The sequence below is a fragment of the Rana temporaria genome, chromosome 9, assembly GCF_905171775.1.
Source record: "Rana temporaria chromosome 9, aRanTem1.1, whole genome shotgun sequence".
NCBI classification, from domain to species: Eukaryota; Metazoa; Chordata; class Amphibia; order Anura; family Ranidae; genus Rana; species Rana temporaria.
The window spans coordinates 9,588,360-9,605,259 of record NC_053497.1 but is presented as its reverse complement, the minus strand read 5'-3'; the positions used below and the strand labels follow the sequence as shown (position 1 = coordinate 9,605,259).

The following is a 16,900-nucleotide window of genomic DNA, read 5'->3' as shown; positions in this document are numbered from 1 at the left end:
AGGACGTGAATATGACTAGGCGTAGGTTACGTTCACGCCGTAGGCAGTGATCCGGCGTATCTTAGGGAGTAGCTGCGACGTGATTCTGAGCATGCGCACCGGGATGCGTCCACGGAACGTCGCATGCGCCGTTCATTATACGTATCTGTCTGAGACTCAGCCCATCATTTGCATGGGGTCACGCCTCATTTGCATGGCTCACGCCCACTTCCACATACGCCGGCTTACGCCTAGGAGACCCATTGGAGATTTTTGCAGCACTGGCTTTGTGAATCCAGTGCTTGCCTCTCTGCGCTGCGTCGGCGTATCGTAAAGGAGATACGCTACGGCGGCATAAATATGCGCCGATGTATGTGAATCCGGGCCTTTATTTTTTTAAATGTCGGTCTTTTTTAGTTTGTTTAGCAAAAAATAAAAAACGCAGAGATGATCAAATGCCACCAAAAGAAAGCTCTATTTGTGGGGAAAAAAATATAAAAATTGGATTTTTTAGTACAGCGTTGCATGACCGCGCAATTGTCATTCAAAGTGCAACAGCGCTGAAAGCTCAAAACTGGCGAAAGTGCCCGGTATTGAAGTGGTTGAATATGTAAAATTGGGGTATCCAAGCAATTTTCTAGCTGATTTTTACACATAGGACTGAGGCCGGGAACTACCGATGAAGGGAACTGCAAAGGACATAAATATTTATGATTGACAAGTATATGGTATCTGCGCTTTGAAGGAATAAAGCATGTAAAAAGTATACATTTTTTTTTTCTTTACCTATAATGAATTGGCATTCAATGTCAAGGACAGAAAAAGCAATAAATAATGAATTTACATTTTTAAAGTGGAGTTCCACCCATAAATATAACATTACATCAGTAGTTTTGAAAAAATGTCATTAGTCCTTTGCGAATTTTTTTTTTTTTTTTTAGATGCCTTCAAAGTGTTGTTGCTAGGTAGAATAGTTAATCTTCCCACTTCCTGCACCTAGGTGCTTAATGTTTCCTAACCTACACCGCACAGACTCCTGGGAATGTAGTGGGTGTAACTTTCCAGGAGTCTGTGCACTCCCCAGTCTCAAAGAATCATGTGACTTGGACAGCACAGGTGCTGAAACCTGATCTGACACTGCTTGTGCAGCACTGAGCATGTGCTAGATCTGCAAGGCTGAAATCCAGGAAGTCATACAGTCTGGCTTCATGATGCCCACACTTAAGATGGCCCCAGTCAATTTCTATTTTATAAAGTGTCTAAATGCTGTAACAACCTAACAAAACGGACCTTAGTTTACAGACTAACTTTACTAGAATACATTAAGCTTGTGTATTACAGGGGTATTTATATTTAAAAAGTGAAATTATGGCCGGAACTCCGCTTTAAGCAAGATGACTTATAAATTAACATCGGAGTCTATAATAAAAAGCTTGAAGATAAACTGTTCACATCTGCAGGATAGTTTCACATAACCCAGAAGGCACCAAAAAAAGTTTTGTGTTCAGAATAGATGTCTACTTGGTCAATAAAAGACACATTAACCTTCAGCCGATCACCATTACGTAGATTAACAAGGCCAGCCAAGTAGGTCTGCTGTCCGTTTTTGTGTATTTTTCCAATGAAAAGAACCTCCGCCTCAGGGTAGTTGTTATTCTCCTTTATGATCTTCAATTCAAAAGGATCTTTGTTGGATTCGTGAGGAGTCTTCAAGGACACTTGAGCATAGACAAAATAATATCCATTTTTTTTAATGTGGATTGACTTGTTTTCATACTTCATGCCATCCTTTACGAAGGCCAACCCAATACTAGATTGCCAATGTAGAAAAGTATCATTTGGCTCTGCCTTTAAATAAGGGCCCGGTGCTGAGGAAGAAAACACACGTTCTAAGGGATCCAGCATGATATTTAATTTACAATGTACAGAAAAAGTCCAAAGTGAGACAAATTCAGTGTTGTTTCAAGAGATTAGTTAAAGCTTTAAGGGTTTGTAAAGGTATAAAAATTGTTTTCCTAAATATCTTCCTTTACCTTATCCTTCCATTTTGCTTTTAAATGTCCTTATTTCTTCTGAGAAATCCTCACTTCCTGTTCTTCTGTCTGTAACTCCACACAGTAATGCGAGGCTTTCTCCCTGGTGCGGAGTGTCATGCTCGCCCCCTCCCTTGGACTACAGGAGAGTCAGGACGCCCACTAACACACAGCTCCTTTCTCTATCTGCAACGTAGAGAGCGTCCTGACTCTCCTGTAGTCCAAGGGAGGGGGCGAGCACGACACTCCACACTCCACTTAAACACGGCCGGACTTTCCATCGGGAAAAGCTCAGTCGGAATTTCCGATGGAAAAATAGAGAACCTGCTCCCATCTGACTTTTTCTGTCGGAAATTACGACCGTGTGTACTCGGCATTATGTTGTCCAGCAGCTGGGGAGAGTTGGATTGCAGTACCAGGGTGGAGTGGCTGGAGGATGGGGGGGGGGGGGGACAGCAGTACCAGCATGGGGTAGCTGGAGGATGGGGGTGACATAACATTACCAGGGTGGGGTGTAGCTGTAGAAAGAGGGGGCGGGCCAAAATGCACTTTCACCTATATAGAGAAATTTCCTTGCACCTGTCCAGAGTAGAGATGCCTTATTTTAGAGCTTTCCTGTCAATAACCAGGGTGAAATTTGTAGCTGCCTAATAGATATCTCAATAACTGACAGGGTCATGGGCGTGGCCGAGGGGGAGGTCAAGGGGAGCCCCGTCAGGTAGGCTGTACGGGGCCCCATGATTTCCAACAGCGGCCCTGCTTATAGAGAGTAATGTGAGACAATGATAGCCATTATCTTAGGATGGGAGTAGGAAGAGAGCTATAAAATGATTGATGGATCTAACTTTCTAGCTAGATCCTGACATCATTGGCTTGGGCACTTGTTGGGTCTATTAACCGAAAACTCTCTGTATTAAGTTTCTATATCTCTAAAGAAAACCTTATGCCGCGTACATACGATCGGAAAATCCGACAAGAAAACCGTGGATTTTTTTCCGACCGAATGTTGGCTCAAACTTGTGTTGTATACACACGGTCACACAAAATTACGACCTTCAAGAACTCGGTGACGTACAACACTACAACAAGCCAAGAAAAATTCAATGATTCTGAGCATGCATCAAATTGATTCCGAGCATATGTAAGATTTTTGTGCATCGGAATTGCATACAGACAATCGGAATTTCCGACAATAACTTTTCTTGTCGGAAAAATTGAGAACCAGCTCTCAGATTTTTGTTGTAGGAAATTCTGACCAAAAAAGTCAGATGGAGCCTACACACGGTCGGAATTTCCGACCAAAAGCTCAAATCGAACCTTTCTTGTCGGAAATTCCGGCATAAGTACTACTAATATAATAAATAAGCATATAAAATATGGATTGCCTCAGTTCTGTATACTACTATACTATATGGGTCAAAACCTTAAGTAAGTTACTCTATAAACATATCAACCAATATGTGACCGTGTTATGTCTACATCTTATAAACATGGTTAAACACTGATATTCCATAATGTTCAGGAGCTAATTTTAGGACTTTACTAGCTGTTGCATACTAATGATGTCATCTCTAACACTAAACAGGTGTGTAGAATGTACAATAAAACGTTACTAGTAAAACACTTCAAGAGATCGTCATGTAGTAGTAACCAATTGAAGAAGATTCAAAATGGTCACATCATAAAGTACCTGTTAAATGAGCCATTGGTTTCAAGTCCTTCCAAATCGGGTTTCCTTTAAAAAAAAATATATATATATTATTTACCAAAGGTATATCAGTAAAACACTAAATCAACCTTTCTCAACCTTTTCAACACAGAGGAACCCTTAAAAAAAACTTTCCATCCTCAAGGAAACACTGCTAATTAATACTATATCTAGAACTTATGATACACCAGTGTGACGGTCAGTGGGAAGAATGCTCCTTACACTTGTGGGCATTGGAAAGAGTTACCCCCTTAAAGATGGCTAAAAAGATCAATGGTGTCAGTGGGAACTTATCTAAAAGGCAAAAATTGCCCACTGCCCCTAGCAGACTCTGGAGGAACCCTTAGCAACCTTTGGAGGAACCCTAAAGTTCCATGGAACCCATAGTAACCTTTGGAGGTACCCTAGGGTTCCATAGAACCCATAGCAACATCTGGAGGAACCCTAGGATTCCATGGAACCCATAACAACCTCTGGAGGAACCCCTAGCAACATCTGGAGGAACCCTAGGGTTCCATGGAACCACTAGCAAACTCTGGAGGAACCCTAGGGTTCCACAGAACTGCTAGCAACTTCTAGAGGAGCCCTAATGTTCCATGGAACCCCAAGTAACCTCTGGAGGAACCCGTAGCAACTACCTTTCGAGGAACTCTAGAGTTCCATGGAACCCCTAGCAACCTCTGGAGGAATGCTAGGGTTCCATGGAACCATTAGACACCTCTGGAGGAACCCTAGGGTTCCATTTAAACACTAGCAACCTCTGGAGGAACCCTAGGGTTCAACAGAACTGCTGGCAACCTCTGGAGGAACCCCAAGGTTCCATGGAACCCTTAGTAACCTCTGGAGGAGCCCCTAGCAACATCTGGTGGAACCCCTAGTAACCTCTGAAGGAACTCTAGGGTTCCATGGAACCACTAGCAACCTCTGAAGGAACTCTAGGGTTCCACGGAACCCCTGGCAACCTCTGGATGAACTCTAGTAAAGAAACTCTGCACTTTTACGACGGCATATGTAACATTGATCCCTAAACCATCGAAGGACCCTACTGACTGTACAAGTTACAGGCCGATTTCATTGTTGAATTTGGACCTAAAAATATTGGCAAAATTATTGGCATCTAGACTGACACATTTCCTTTCAAAACTTATAGGCCCAGAACAGGTGGGATTCATGCCAGGAAGGGAAGCACGGGATAATGTCATAAAAGCCCTTAATCTGGTTCATTTCGCACATACCCGGGGAATTGAGGGCCTTCTCCTCTCAACTGATGCGGAGAAGGCCTTTGACCGTGTCGCCTGGGACTATATGTTTGCTACTTGTAGACATATTGGGTTGGGATCGCATTTGATGGCGTGGATATCAGCTTTATATTATAAACCTCGGGCACAGCTTAAAATCAATGGCACCCTTTCAGAAGTAGTGGATATAAACAATGGCACAAGGCAGGGATGTCCTCTTTCCCCTCTTTTATTTATTTTATCTTTAGAACCTTTTATTCGCACAGTCAATGCAAACCCGGAGGTACAAGGCTTCCAGATAGGCCAGTGTGACTTTAAAATGGCAGCATGTGCGGACGATCTTTTATTTTTTTTGACACGGCCTCACGACTCAATTCCGAACCTATCTAAAGCTTTCAAAATTTTCAGCTATATCTCCAATATGAGAATTAATGACTCTAAATCGGAAGCCCTTAATCTTACACTGTCATCTGATTCCTTAGAGAGTGCACGCTCTTCCTGCTCGTTTAAGTGGATAACTTAATCTATTACCTATTTAGGAATTAAACTGGCGGCTAACTTTGGGGATATCTATAACATTAATTTCCTCCCCTTGTTAAAAAAAATCCAAGTAGATCTTAAAGGCTGGACCTCTAGACCTTTCTCCTGGTTTGGCAAAGCTGCCATACTGAAGATGGTAATTCTACCCAGAGTCCTATATCATTTTCACACTTTACTTATCCACTCCCAGGTCTTTTTTTTAAACGACTTCAGGCTATTGTACGTTCTTTTATTTGGAAGGGGCAAAAACCTCGGATAAAGCTGGATACGCTCTCAAAACTTAAGGATGAGGGGGGTATAGGCCTGCCTGATTTTAAACTCTATCACTCCGGGATACATCTAGCAGGGGGCAAAAGGATTGGGTTACATTGGAGGAAGCATCTTCCACATTACACCTTGGATTCCTACCTTGGATTCCTTGGGGGAAACTTCCGCAGAGTTTGCAGCAACATCCCTTGGTGGGGTCCACGCTTAGAGTGTTTCATACGATGATGAAACATCATAAATTGTCCTCATGTCCCGGTCCGCTTACCCCTATTACTCGTAATCCGGATTTCATGCCCGGGATGGACCTACATTTTTTTGCACCCACTGACCAATCGATGCCCCTCTTAATGATACATTGTGTTGAGGCTAATACCTTAAAATCCTTTGATTCCCTAAAAAGAGATAAAAATCCTCAGAGCTCTCTTTCATTTTGGACTTACCGCCAGCTGCATAACTATACACAGGTTTCCCAGATTAAAAAACAATTGCTTAGACCGCTAACTCCCTTTGTACAAACTTGCCTGGCTGGAGCTCCGGTTTCCGAGATCTACCTCTCTTACGTACTCCTGGCTCCAACTAGACAGGGGGGGGGATAGCTCCCGGAATACGAGTACAATGGGAAAAGGCGCTCAAAACAAACTTTACTGATAAGCAATGGAAACGTGCCTGCATTTTTGCCCATAAGTGTGTGATTAGCACGAGATTGCATGTCGTATAAGCTTCTAACACAATGGTATGCTACTCCGGACAAAATAAAAAAATGGTACCCGCTGACATCGGATTCTTGCTGGAGATGCGAGCAAGACCCGGGCACCATTGTTCATATTTGGTGGGAGTGCTCTTGTCTGAGACCTTTCTGGGACAGGGTGTGTGAATTGATCAAAGCCATTACGGATACCACAATCTCTCTTACGCCTGCATGTTGCTTACTCCACATCGCGGACTGCTCCATGCAATATTACAAAAAATCATTGACTAGACATCTACTGAACGCAGCGAAAGTCTTGATTCCCAGGCACTGGAAATCGAAGGATATTCCCTCCATCCCGGAATGGTTTAGTTCCATAGAGAACATTCACCAATTGGAGGAAACTGTAGCAATTGCCAAGGAATCGTCGGAAAAATTCAATCAGACGTGGTTACCCTGGGCAGTACTGTGACCAGAGGGAACAGAAAATGTCTTGGCTTCCAGTGGGAGTAAATAATGCCTTATCAACAGGGGCGTTGCTAGGTGGCAAAAAGACCAGGGGGGGAGGGGTTGTGTGACTTACCAGTGCCCATCAATGCTGACCAGTAAACACACCTGCCTGACACTGACCATTACACTGACCTGCCTGACCTGCATACATTGGCCTGCCTGACCTACATACACTGATCACTGACCTACACACACTGACAATGACATACATACACACACTGTGCGTCTGACCTACCTCAGCTCAGCCGTGGTCACAGCAGGCCCTCAGTCAGTCACTCCTCACTGTCAGAGGAGCCGAGCCAAGGAGGGAGAGGAGAGACGCCCCCCCGCCCGAGCGGGGATGTATCGTTCCTGCCTTCTGGAGCCTGCAGACTAAGATGGACGTCACGTCACTCAGCCACTTTCGGATGTTCCTGGCCGCTATGGCACTCGGCTACTTTCGGCCGCACTCGGACACTTTTGGCTGAACTCAGTCGCTATGGCACTCGGCTACTTTCGGCCGCACTCGGACACTTTTGGCTGCACTCGGTCGCTATGGCACTCGGCTACTTTCGGCCGCACTCGGCCACTTTTGGCCGCACTCGGTCGCTATGGCACTCGGCTACTTTCGGCCGCACTCGGCCACTTTTGGCTGCACTCGGTCGCTATGGCACTCGGCTACTTTCGGCCGCACTCGGCCACTTTTGGCTGCACTCGGTCACTATGGCACTCGGCTACTTTCAGCCGCACTCGGACACTTTTGGCTGCACTCGGTCGCTATGGCACTCGGCTACTTTCGGCCGCACTCGGCCACTTTTGGACATTCTCGGTCGCTATGGCACTCGGCCACTTTTGGCTACACTCGGTCGCTATGGCACTCGGCTACTTTTGGCTGCACTCGGCCACTTTCGGACATTCTCGGCCGCTTTGGCACTCGGCCACTTTCAGCCGCTATGGCACTCGGCTACTTTCGGCCGCACTTGCGATCAGATCGGTCCCGGCGGCCGGCGCTCGGGGCTAACAATGGAATGCAGCATTCCATAGACTCTGGGCTTTTCAGGGTCACATTCGGGGCTTAAGCCCCCCTTGCCACCCCCTCCCAACGCCCCTGCTTATAGATGACTAGTACCTTGTCATTGATGATAGTAGAAAGAATTCTGCCCCATCGCTGGTAACAGTGGGAGGAATTGTGCCGCTTTAATTGCCGCACAGTTGTATTCATTTATATCTAAGTGAAATGATGTAATAACATCCAGGGGTATTTTTAACCATATAAGACACATTCATTAGTCACTCTGCAAATTATAGTAAAAAAAAGTCCCTTTTTATGACGTAGATTCTGAAATCGTTGGTTCATTTTGGAAAATCCTTTGGCATAAAAAAAAAAAAAGTCCAACCTAGATACAAATCTTCAATGAGCTCAGGTCGTTGGCTTTGTTTTTTTTTCTCATCCTTTAGCTCTGCCAATTCCTTCATTTTCTACATTGAGGAATATTCGAGGAGGAGCATTTCAGCCAAGTGGTCTTGGAGGTAAAATGGCATTAAACCCAAAAACAATAATAATAATAAAAAAAAAATAGAGTATAATGCAGTTTACCAATCCTTTAAATGTGATGACTGCATTCGTTTTCTTTTTAGACTTTTTTTTTTTTCATCCAGGCGATCCAGCCAGTAGCACTCTGTATTAGAGTGCCTACACTCTGGATGGAGGAACAATGGAGATGCTCTTGGACACCAGCCTTGTCAATCCGGGGGAAGGGCTATATAAACAAATTGTATGGCACAAACACTGGATCTATTGTGAATTTAACTAACTCCTTCCCCTGGGTTAGAGAAAAAAAAAGACGTAAAAAAATAAATAAAATTATATAAAGCTAGGGCCTCCTAGGAATGCGGTGGGGAGTACAGGTGCATTATTAAAAATTGTCAGCAATTAGTCCACAGAAATCCATGGGTGTGACCAGGGGTATACACTCCTGGGGTATACACACTATGTAAGCAGTGCTTCTTCCCTGAATTTTCGGTCTCACTCAGCGCTGCTTCCCTGAACTTCCAGTCTTAGTGCTGCTTCCCTGAATTTCTGTTCTCTTTCTCTGTGCTGCTTCCCTGAACTTCTGGTCCCCCTCAGAGCTCCTAGCCTAAGTTTAGTTTCCAGCCAGCGGTTAGTTTGGGCATTGATGGGGAAAGAAGGAGGGTGGAGCAGGCCACTCTAGGCTATGGGGGCTGTGTGTTTCTAGTGATGTGCACAGCGCGTAGGGAGACACAAGTCTAGACTCTGCATACAAGGGTGGCTCCATAGGAGAAAGGAGCCACCCTGAAACCTGGAGCAGAGGTCATGGCACCGGCTTACACTGGAACACGGGCAAGGATTGAAAGATATAAAAGCGGCCTACTCAGTAATGCATTAAATCAGCCAATTAAAGTGCTTAAAAAATTGAGGGTTTAATATCACTTTAAAGAAAGCTTAAATGTAACATACCGCTCATCTGAGGGGACCTTTCAGTCTGGAAAAAAAAGAAAAAACTGAATAAGAAATGTATTTTATACAATAATATTAATGCATAGAACAAACAATTGCCATGTGTCAATTCCTAAAGCTGAACTCTAGGCAAAAAATGCAGCTCTGTAATCCTTAAAAACACCAGAGAATATATGATTGGCTTGAACATGTGGACATTCCTTATTTCCAGAGGTGGGCCTGGAGAACATGGGTGACCAATGATGGTGGAGGTCCTCCACGTTGCAGGTGTGTGTACCCTACCTTGTTCCTGTGCAGGAGAAGCTCATCAAGCTTCTCCAATTCTCAGAATTGGTAGGGTGTAGGTATTCTGGCCTACCCTGAGGTCTAGGGGGAAGGATGTGTGGCCCTTAGGTTCCTTCTTCAACTGCCTTGGGGTGTCTCTCTTTGGGCGAGCCCCTTACCTAATTCTCGTTGATCGGCTGATTATGAGGAGTGGGGTCTGTTGGACCTAAATTTGCCTTGACTCCGGTCAGTTGTCTTGCATCCTGGGGGGCTAGCAGCAAAATAGGGGGGGGGCTGCTTACACGTTGATAGGATGTCTGGCCCTTAGGTTCCTTCTTCCACTGCCTTGGGGTGTCTCTTCGGGAGAGCCCCTCAACGAATTTGTTTTGATCGGCTTCGGCTAATTATGAGGACTGGGGTCTGTTGGACCTAAATGTGCCTTGACTGTAATTCAGGAGTCTTGCATCCTGGGGGGCTAGCAGCAGAATGGGGGGCCTGCTTACATGTTGATAGGATGTGTGGCCCTTAGATTCCTTCTTCCGCTGCCTCTTCAGGAAAACCCCTCACCTGATTCTCCTTGGTCGGCTTTGGCTGGCTATGAGGAGTGGGGTCTGTTGGACCTAAATGTGCCTTGTCCCCGGTCAGGAGTCTTGCATCCTGGGGGGGCTGGCAGCAAAATGAGAGCCCTGCTTACACGTCGATAGGATGTGTGGTCCTTAGGTTCCTTCTTCCGCTGCCTTGGGGTGTCTCTCTTCAGGAAAACCCCTCACCTAATTCTCCTTGGTCGGCTTTGGCTGACTATGAGGAGTGGGATCTGTTGGACCTAAATGTGCCTTGTCCCCGGTCAGGAGTCTTGCATCCTGGGGGGGCTGGCAGCAAAATGAGAGCCCTGCTTACACGTTGATAGGATGTGTGGTCCTTAGGTTCCTTCTTCCGCTGCCTTGGGGTGTCTCTCTTCAGGAAAACCCCTCACCTAATTCTCCTTGGTCGGCTTTGGCTGACTATGAGGAGTGGGGTCTGTTGGACCTAAATGTGCCTTGTCCCCGGTCAGGAGTCTTGCATCCTGGGGGGGCTGGCAGCAAAATGGGAGCCCTGCTTACACGTCAATAGGATGTGCGGTCCTTAGGTTCCTTCTTCCACTGCCTTGGGGTGTCTCCCTTTGAGAGAGCCCCTCAGCTTCTCTAAACCCTCAGAAGCCATTTGATTGACTAGGAAAACTAAGGCCCGTTATGGAAAACAAAGGCAGTTCTTCTTTCAGACACTTGTAGACGTCTAACTATTTTTTGGCCATAAAATTCCTGAACATTAGACGTGACTGTGAACCGAATGAAAGAATTTGATTTACTAGAGTTTCAAAGAAAAACAAGCTGATATTTCTGGCTCTGGTTACAAAATAACAACTTTGAAAACGATTTAGTGCCAGGTCATCATCTAGCAGCGTTAGGCAATAAAACATGATTCCTGATTGGTTACTGTATGTTACTGATTAGTTTATTTTACTTTGCATGTTCTCATGGTATTACGTAAGCTCATAAAATCATGTTCAATCAACTCCTGACATGGTTTTTACAATACGGTGTAACCACATCATTATGACTATATTATACTGCCATTGCCGATTACTGTAATCTGTAGTCACAGATAAAAAATAAAACCACCTAAAACAAATATATGTATAAAAAGTAAATGCAAGAAAAATCTAAATGTGAGCAGAATTTTGAATTTATTTTAATACACAGAATAGGCAAATTTGTGGTTATTAAGCTATGTAGATGTATCCTGTGCTCCTGATGAAGTCTAGAAGACAAAACACGTTGGGCGCGACTTACGTAAGATATCACAGTAACTATAGGTGCACTCAATCCACGTGAACAGTGTCTGTTGTTTCTAATGAAGGATTTTAAGATATTTATCAGTCAACATCAGGGACGTAACTAAAGATCATGGGGCCCTATAGCACCCAGCAACCTCTGTCTGGGACACCTAGTAGTGTCAACTGTGACAATGCACTTATATGTGTATTTTTCACTCAGGATTGTAGGGTATAGGTCTACGGCCTGCCCTAAAGTCTAGGGGGAGGATGTATGACCCTTAGGTTTCCTTATTCCCCTGCCTTGGGGTATCTCTTTGGGAAAGCCCCTCACCTAGTTCTCGTTGGTCGGCTGATCATGAGAAGCGAGTTCAGTTGGGCCTCTTGGCTAGGTGGATCTGAGTGTGTCTTGGCCCTGCTCAGGAGTCTTGCACCCCAGGGGGGGAGGGAGGTGGTCAAGGAAGTGTCCTTCCCCTTGGGGCGAAGACCACAAGGCAAACTTTAGTGCACTTTTTTTGGTACACCCTGGTGTATTGGTTTTGTATAACATGCCGTGGGCTTTGGGGGAACAAAAATGCTGTCCTTGAACACAAATTTTACTTAAATCAAGGAGAAGCAGCAGGACAGCTGTTAGCATAATCAGTACACTACTAGAGACCAGAGCTGAAGATCGAAATTTTAAGAGCCGGTTCACACTGGTAGGATCCGACTTCAAGACGCCCCAAGTCACGCGGTCGAGAAAATGAATGGAAGTGAATGGGAGCCGTCTTAATGCACACTACTGAAGTCGCTCCGACTTCAGAAAAGGTTCCTGAACTACTTCAATCCGACTTCTAGGCGACCTGTACCCATTGATTTCAATGGAAGTCGCCTCCAAGTCGGATCCCCGTTCACAGTGAGGCAACTTTACAGGACGTCTCCCCAGTGTGAACCTGTTCTAAGGCAAACCCCTTCCTCCCACAGGGGTAATCCACGCCAAATTTTAAATAAAAAAAACGGCATGGGTTCCCCTCTAGGAGCATTCCAGGCCCTTAGGTCTGGTATGGATTTAAAGGGGAACCCCCTACGCTGAAAAAACGGCGTGGGGGTACCCCCCAAATCCATACCAGACCCTTCTTCCGAGCACGCAGCACGGCTGGTCGGGAAAGGGGGTGGGGACGGGCGAGCGTCCCCCCCTCCTGAGCCGTACCAGGCGGCATGCCCTCAACATGGGGGGGTGCTTTGGGGCAGGGGGGCGCCCTGTGGCCTCCCCACCCCAAAGCACCTTGTCCTTCCCGACAACCCTGGCCGTTGGTTGTCGGGGTCTGTGGGCAGGGGCTTATCAGAATATGGGAGCCCCCTTTAATAAGGGGCCCCCCAGATCCCGGCCCCCCACCCTATGTGAATGAGTATGGGGTCTTCTCCCTTCTTCCGACTTCGGGGGGTCTTCTTCCGACTTCTCCGCTCTCTACTCCCGCTCTCTGGTTCTTTTTCTCTTCTGCCAGGCACCACCGCTGTCTTCTTTCAGCTCTTTCACCAGTGGGGGCCCAGTCTTCTGCATCGCCTTCTTCTCTTCTTCGATGTTAACTCAACGCTCCCTCCCGCTGGAATGCCGGGTGTGCGGTGCACAGCGATTTATATAGGCCTCTTATGACGTCACAGTCCCAGCATGCTCCGGGAAGAGCATCAATGTGTAGGCAAGGGTTGGTTACATTTTTTAATTGTTACTCCTACTGGCAGGAAGAACTATCTCAATTCATGGCAGCCCCCCCCCCCGGTCCCGGTTTTCTCAATTTGCGGCAGCACACCCCCATGGAGCAGCCATCTTGGGGGGAGTATACGTTGATGAGCCGCATGTATGGAACATGGGCAGCCTGCTTACATTTGTCGTAGTGGGCAGGATTGGCTGTTGTGATGAAGTTGGGTCTGAGACTGAAATCACTCAGTGGTTGCATAAATTACAAGGAGGAAAGTCAAGAATTGGGGGGGGAAAGAAAGTCTCAACCAGGGGTCAGAGGAATTCCAGCTAGGAGTCAGGGGACAGAAGGTCTCATTAAGGGGTCAGAGGAGCCCCAGACCAGAGTTGGGGGACAGAATGTCTCATCAAGGGGTCAGAGGAGTCCAAGACCAGAGTTGGGGGACAGAACGTTTCAACCAGGAGTCAGAGGAGCCACAGCCAAGAGTTGGGGAACAGAAAGTCTCACTCAAGTGTCAGAGGAACCCCAGCCAGGAGTCAGAGGACAGAAGGTCTCAACCAGAGGTTAAAAGGAGCCCGAGCCAGGAGTTGGGGGACAAGAGGTCTCAATCAGGGGTGAAAGGAGCCCCAGACAAGAGTTGGGGAATAGAAGGTCAGAGGAGACCCCAGACAGAAGGTCTCAACCAGGGGTCAGAGGAGCCACAACCAAGAGTTGGGGGACAGAAGGTATCACTCCAGCATCAGAGGAGCCCAAGCCAGAAGTCAGAGGACAGAAGCTCTCAACCAGGGGTTTAAAGGAGCCCGAGCCAGGAGTCGGGGGACATGAGGTCTCACCCAGGAGTCAGAGGAGCCCCAGCCAGGAGTTAGGGGAAAGAAAGTCTCAACCAGGGGTCAGAGGAGCCCCAGCCAAGAGTTTGAGGACAGAATGTCTCACCAAAGGGTCAGAGGTGCCCCAGACAAGAGTAGGGGAACAGAAGGTCTCAACCAAGAGTCAGAGGAGCCACAGAAGGTATCACTCCGGCATCAGAGGAGCCCAAGCCAGAAGTCAGAGGACAGAAGCTCTCAACCAGGGGTTAAAAGGAGCCCGAGCCAGGAGTCGGGGGACAGGAGGTCTCACCCAGGAGTCAGAGGAGCCCCAGCCAGGAGTTAGGGGAAAGAAAGTCTCAACCAGGGGTCAGAGGAGCCCCAGCCAAGAGTTTGGGGACAGAAGGTCTCAAAGGGACAGAGGTGCCCCAGACAAGAGTAGGGGAACAGAAGGTCTCAACCAAGAGTCAGAGGAGCCACAGCCAAGAGTTGGGGGACAGAAGGTCTCACTCAGGCATCAGAAGTCAGAGGACAGAAGGTCTCAAACAGGGGTCAGAGAAGCCCCAGCCAGAAGTCAGAGGACAGAAGGTCTCACCTAGGGGTCAAGGTAAAAGATCTCTTTTAAAGCATTTCGAAACCTAAAAAGAATATATTTATATATCACATTTTTTTTTACTCTTTTTCAGCAAGTACAGAACAATACATGTTGACCCTGCCAGAAATGCCGTGTCCTTGTCACTTCCTGTGAGCTATAAAAACAAAAACAAACATCCTTATTTTTATTTATGTATCCAGCAGCATCAGGTGACAATGCTCTTCTGTCATTGGTCGCCTTTAATTGCTGATTCTTCTTTTCTTTTATCACGAGAAAGGTGTATTTATAGAAGTTAACAGCTCCATAAAACTTTTCCATCCAATGACTGCAGTCACGTCACCCCCATCATCCCGATTGTAGACTGTGCAAAGTTTACGTAGCCGCACTTCGCTTTAACTGAACGCATACATCTAGAATTGGAATGGAATTTTCGTTATGCGAAGATTTGGATGTATCCAGATTGCAATGAATCCCCCTCCCCCCCACAATTTTTTTTTTATAATGAAACAAAATAAGTAGTTTATTTTAAAATAAATTGAAGAAGAATTTGAAAAATGAAAAAAAAAAATGAAAATTATATTGAAAAAATTGAAAATGAATGTGAAAAATTTGAAAATTATATTAAAAAATTAGAAATTTTATTTGAATTTTAAAAATTCAAAAATGTATTTGAAAATTTTGAAACTAAATTTTAAACTAAATTTGGATTCAAAATAGAAACATAAAAAAACAATTGAAAATTATATTGAATTTGAAACGTTTAAAAATTTATTTTGAATTTAAAAATGAATTTGGATTCGAAATAGAAGCAAAATTAAATAAATACAGTGGGCTAGATTCAAGTAGGGGCGCGCATAGTTACAGCGGCGCAGCGTATCGTATTTACGCTACGCCGCCGCAACTTACAGGAGCAAGTGCAGTATTCACAAAGCTCTTGCTCCGTAAGTTGCGGCGGCGTAGCGTAAATGGGGCCGGCGTAAGCGCGCGTAATTCAAATGTGGAAGGGAGGGGCGTGTTTTATGTAAATGTCTGATGACCTGACGTGATTGACGTTTTGTACGAACGACACATGTGGCGTCCGTGTACATATCCCAGTGTGCATTGCTCCCAAGTACGCCGCAAGGACGTATTGGTTTAGACGTGAACGTAAATTACGTCCAGCCCTATTCACGGACGACTTACGCAAACGACGTAAAAAATTAAAAAATCGAAGCGGGAACGACGTCCATACTTAAAATTGCGTGCGCCTCATAGAAGCAGGAGCAACGTTACGCCGAAAAAGCCTTACGCAAACGACGTAAAAAACTACCGCCGGGCGCACGTACGTTTGTGAATCGGCGTATCTAGGTAATTTGAATACTCTACGCCGAAAACGACGGAAGCGCCACCTAGCGGCCAGTGTGAGAATGCACCCTAAGATACGACGGCGTAAGAGAATTACGCCGGTCGGATCTTAGGCTAATGTCGGCGTATCTTGCTTTCTGAATACAGAAAGAAGATACGCCGGCGCAGCTTTGAATTTACGCGGCGTATATATGGATACGCCGGCGTAATTCTTTGCTGAATCTGGCCCAGTAAGGTATATAAGTGAAATAAGGTGATGATTCGGATGTATCCAAAACGCAATAGTAACTTTGGGCCAGATTCACAGCGGAGATAAGACGGAGTATCTCAGATACGCTGTCGTATCTCTCAGGCCCCGTACACACGGCCGAGGAACTCGACGTGCTTGGCGTCGAGTTTTGGGATGAAGCCGCCGAGGAGCTCGGCGGGCCGCCTTCTCCCATAGAACAACGAGAAAATAGAGAACATGTTCTCTATTTTCTCGTCGAGCTCCTCGGCGGCTCCATCGAGCCAAAACTGTACAGACGACAGAGTTTCTCGGCAGAATCCGGGTTTTGACCGAGTTTCTCGGTGAATTCTGCCGAGAAACTCTGTCGTGTGTACGGGGCCTCAGAGTATCTATGCGACTGATTCATAGAATCAGTTACGCATAGATATCCCTAAGATCCGACAGGTGTAATTGTTTTACACTGTCGGATCTTAGGATGCAGTACCGCGGCCGCCGCTGGGGGGAGTTTGCGTCGTAAACCAGCGTTGGGTATGCAAATTAGGAGTTACGGCGATCCTCGACGGTTTTTCGCTTTCGCTACGTCGCTGCTAGTCTAGTTTCCCGTCGCAAATTTAGTCCTCGTTTTGGGTGCCTTAACTTTACACAGCACACGTATGTGCTGTATAAAGTATGGCCGTCGTTCCCGCATCGAAATTTAAAAATTCACGTCGTTTGCGTAAGACGTCCGGGAATACGGAATTGCGCTACGCACGTCGCCG

The 16,900-nt window shown here is 46.0% G+C and overlaps 1 protein-coding gene across 1 annotated transcript in view; it reads right to left on the bottom strand.

Annotated features, from left to right (window-relative positions):
• Positions 1–1,311: 1,311 nt before the first annotated feature.
• Positions 1,312–16,900, bottom strand: part of TNFSF15 (TNF superfamily member 15) — a 28,103-nt gene continuing 12,514 nt past the window's right edge. The window contains exons 2-4 of the mRNA XM_040322753.1: positions 9,422–9,446; positions 3,703–3,747; positions 1,312–1,847 (exon numbers count right to left, since the gene is read on the bottom strand). Coding sequence (XP_040178687.1) covers positions 1,447–1,847; positions 3,703–3,747; positions 9,422–9,446 — 471 coding nt within the window. The 3' untranslated portion in view covers positions 1,312–1,446. The remainder of the gene's footprint in view (positions 1,848–3,702; positions 3,748–9,421; positions 9,447–16,900) is intronic.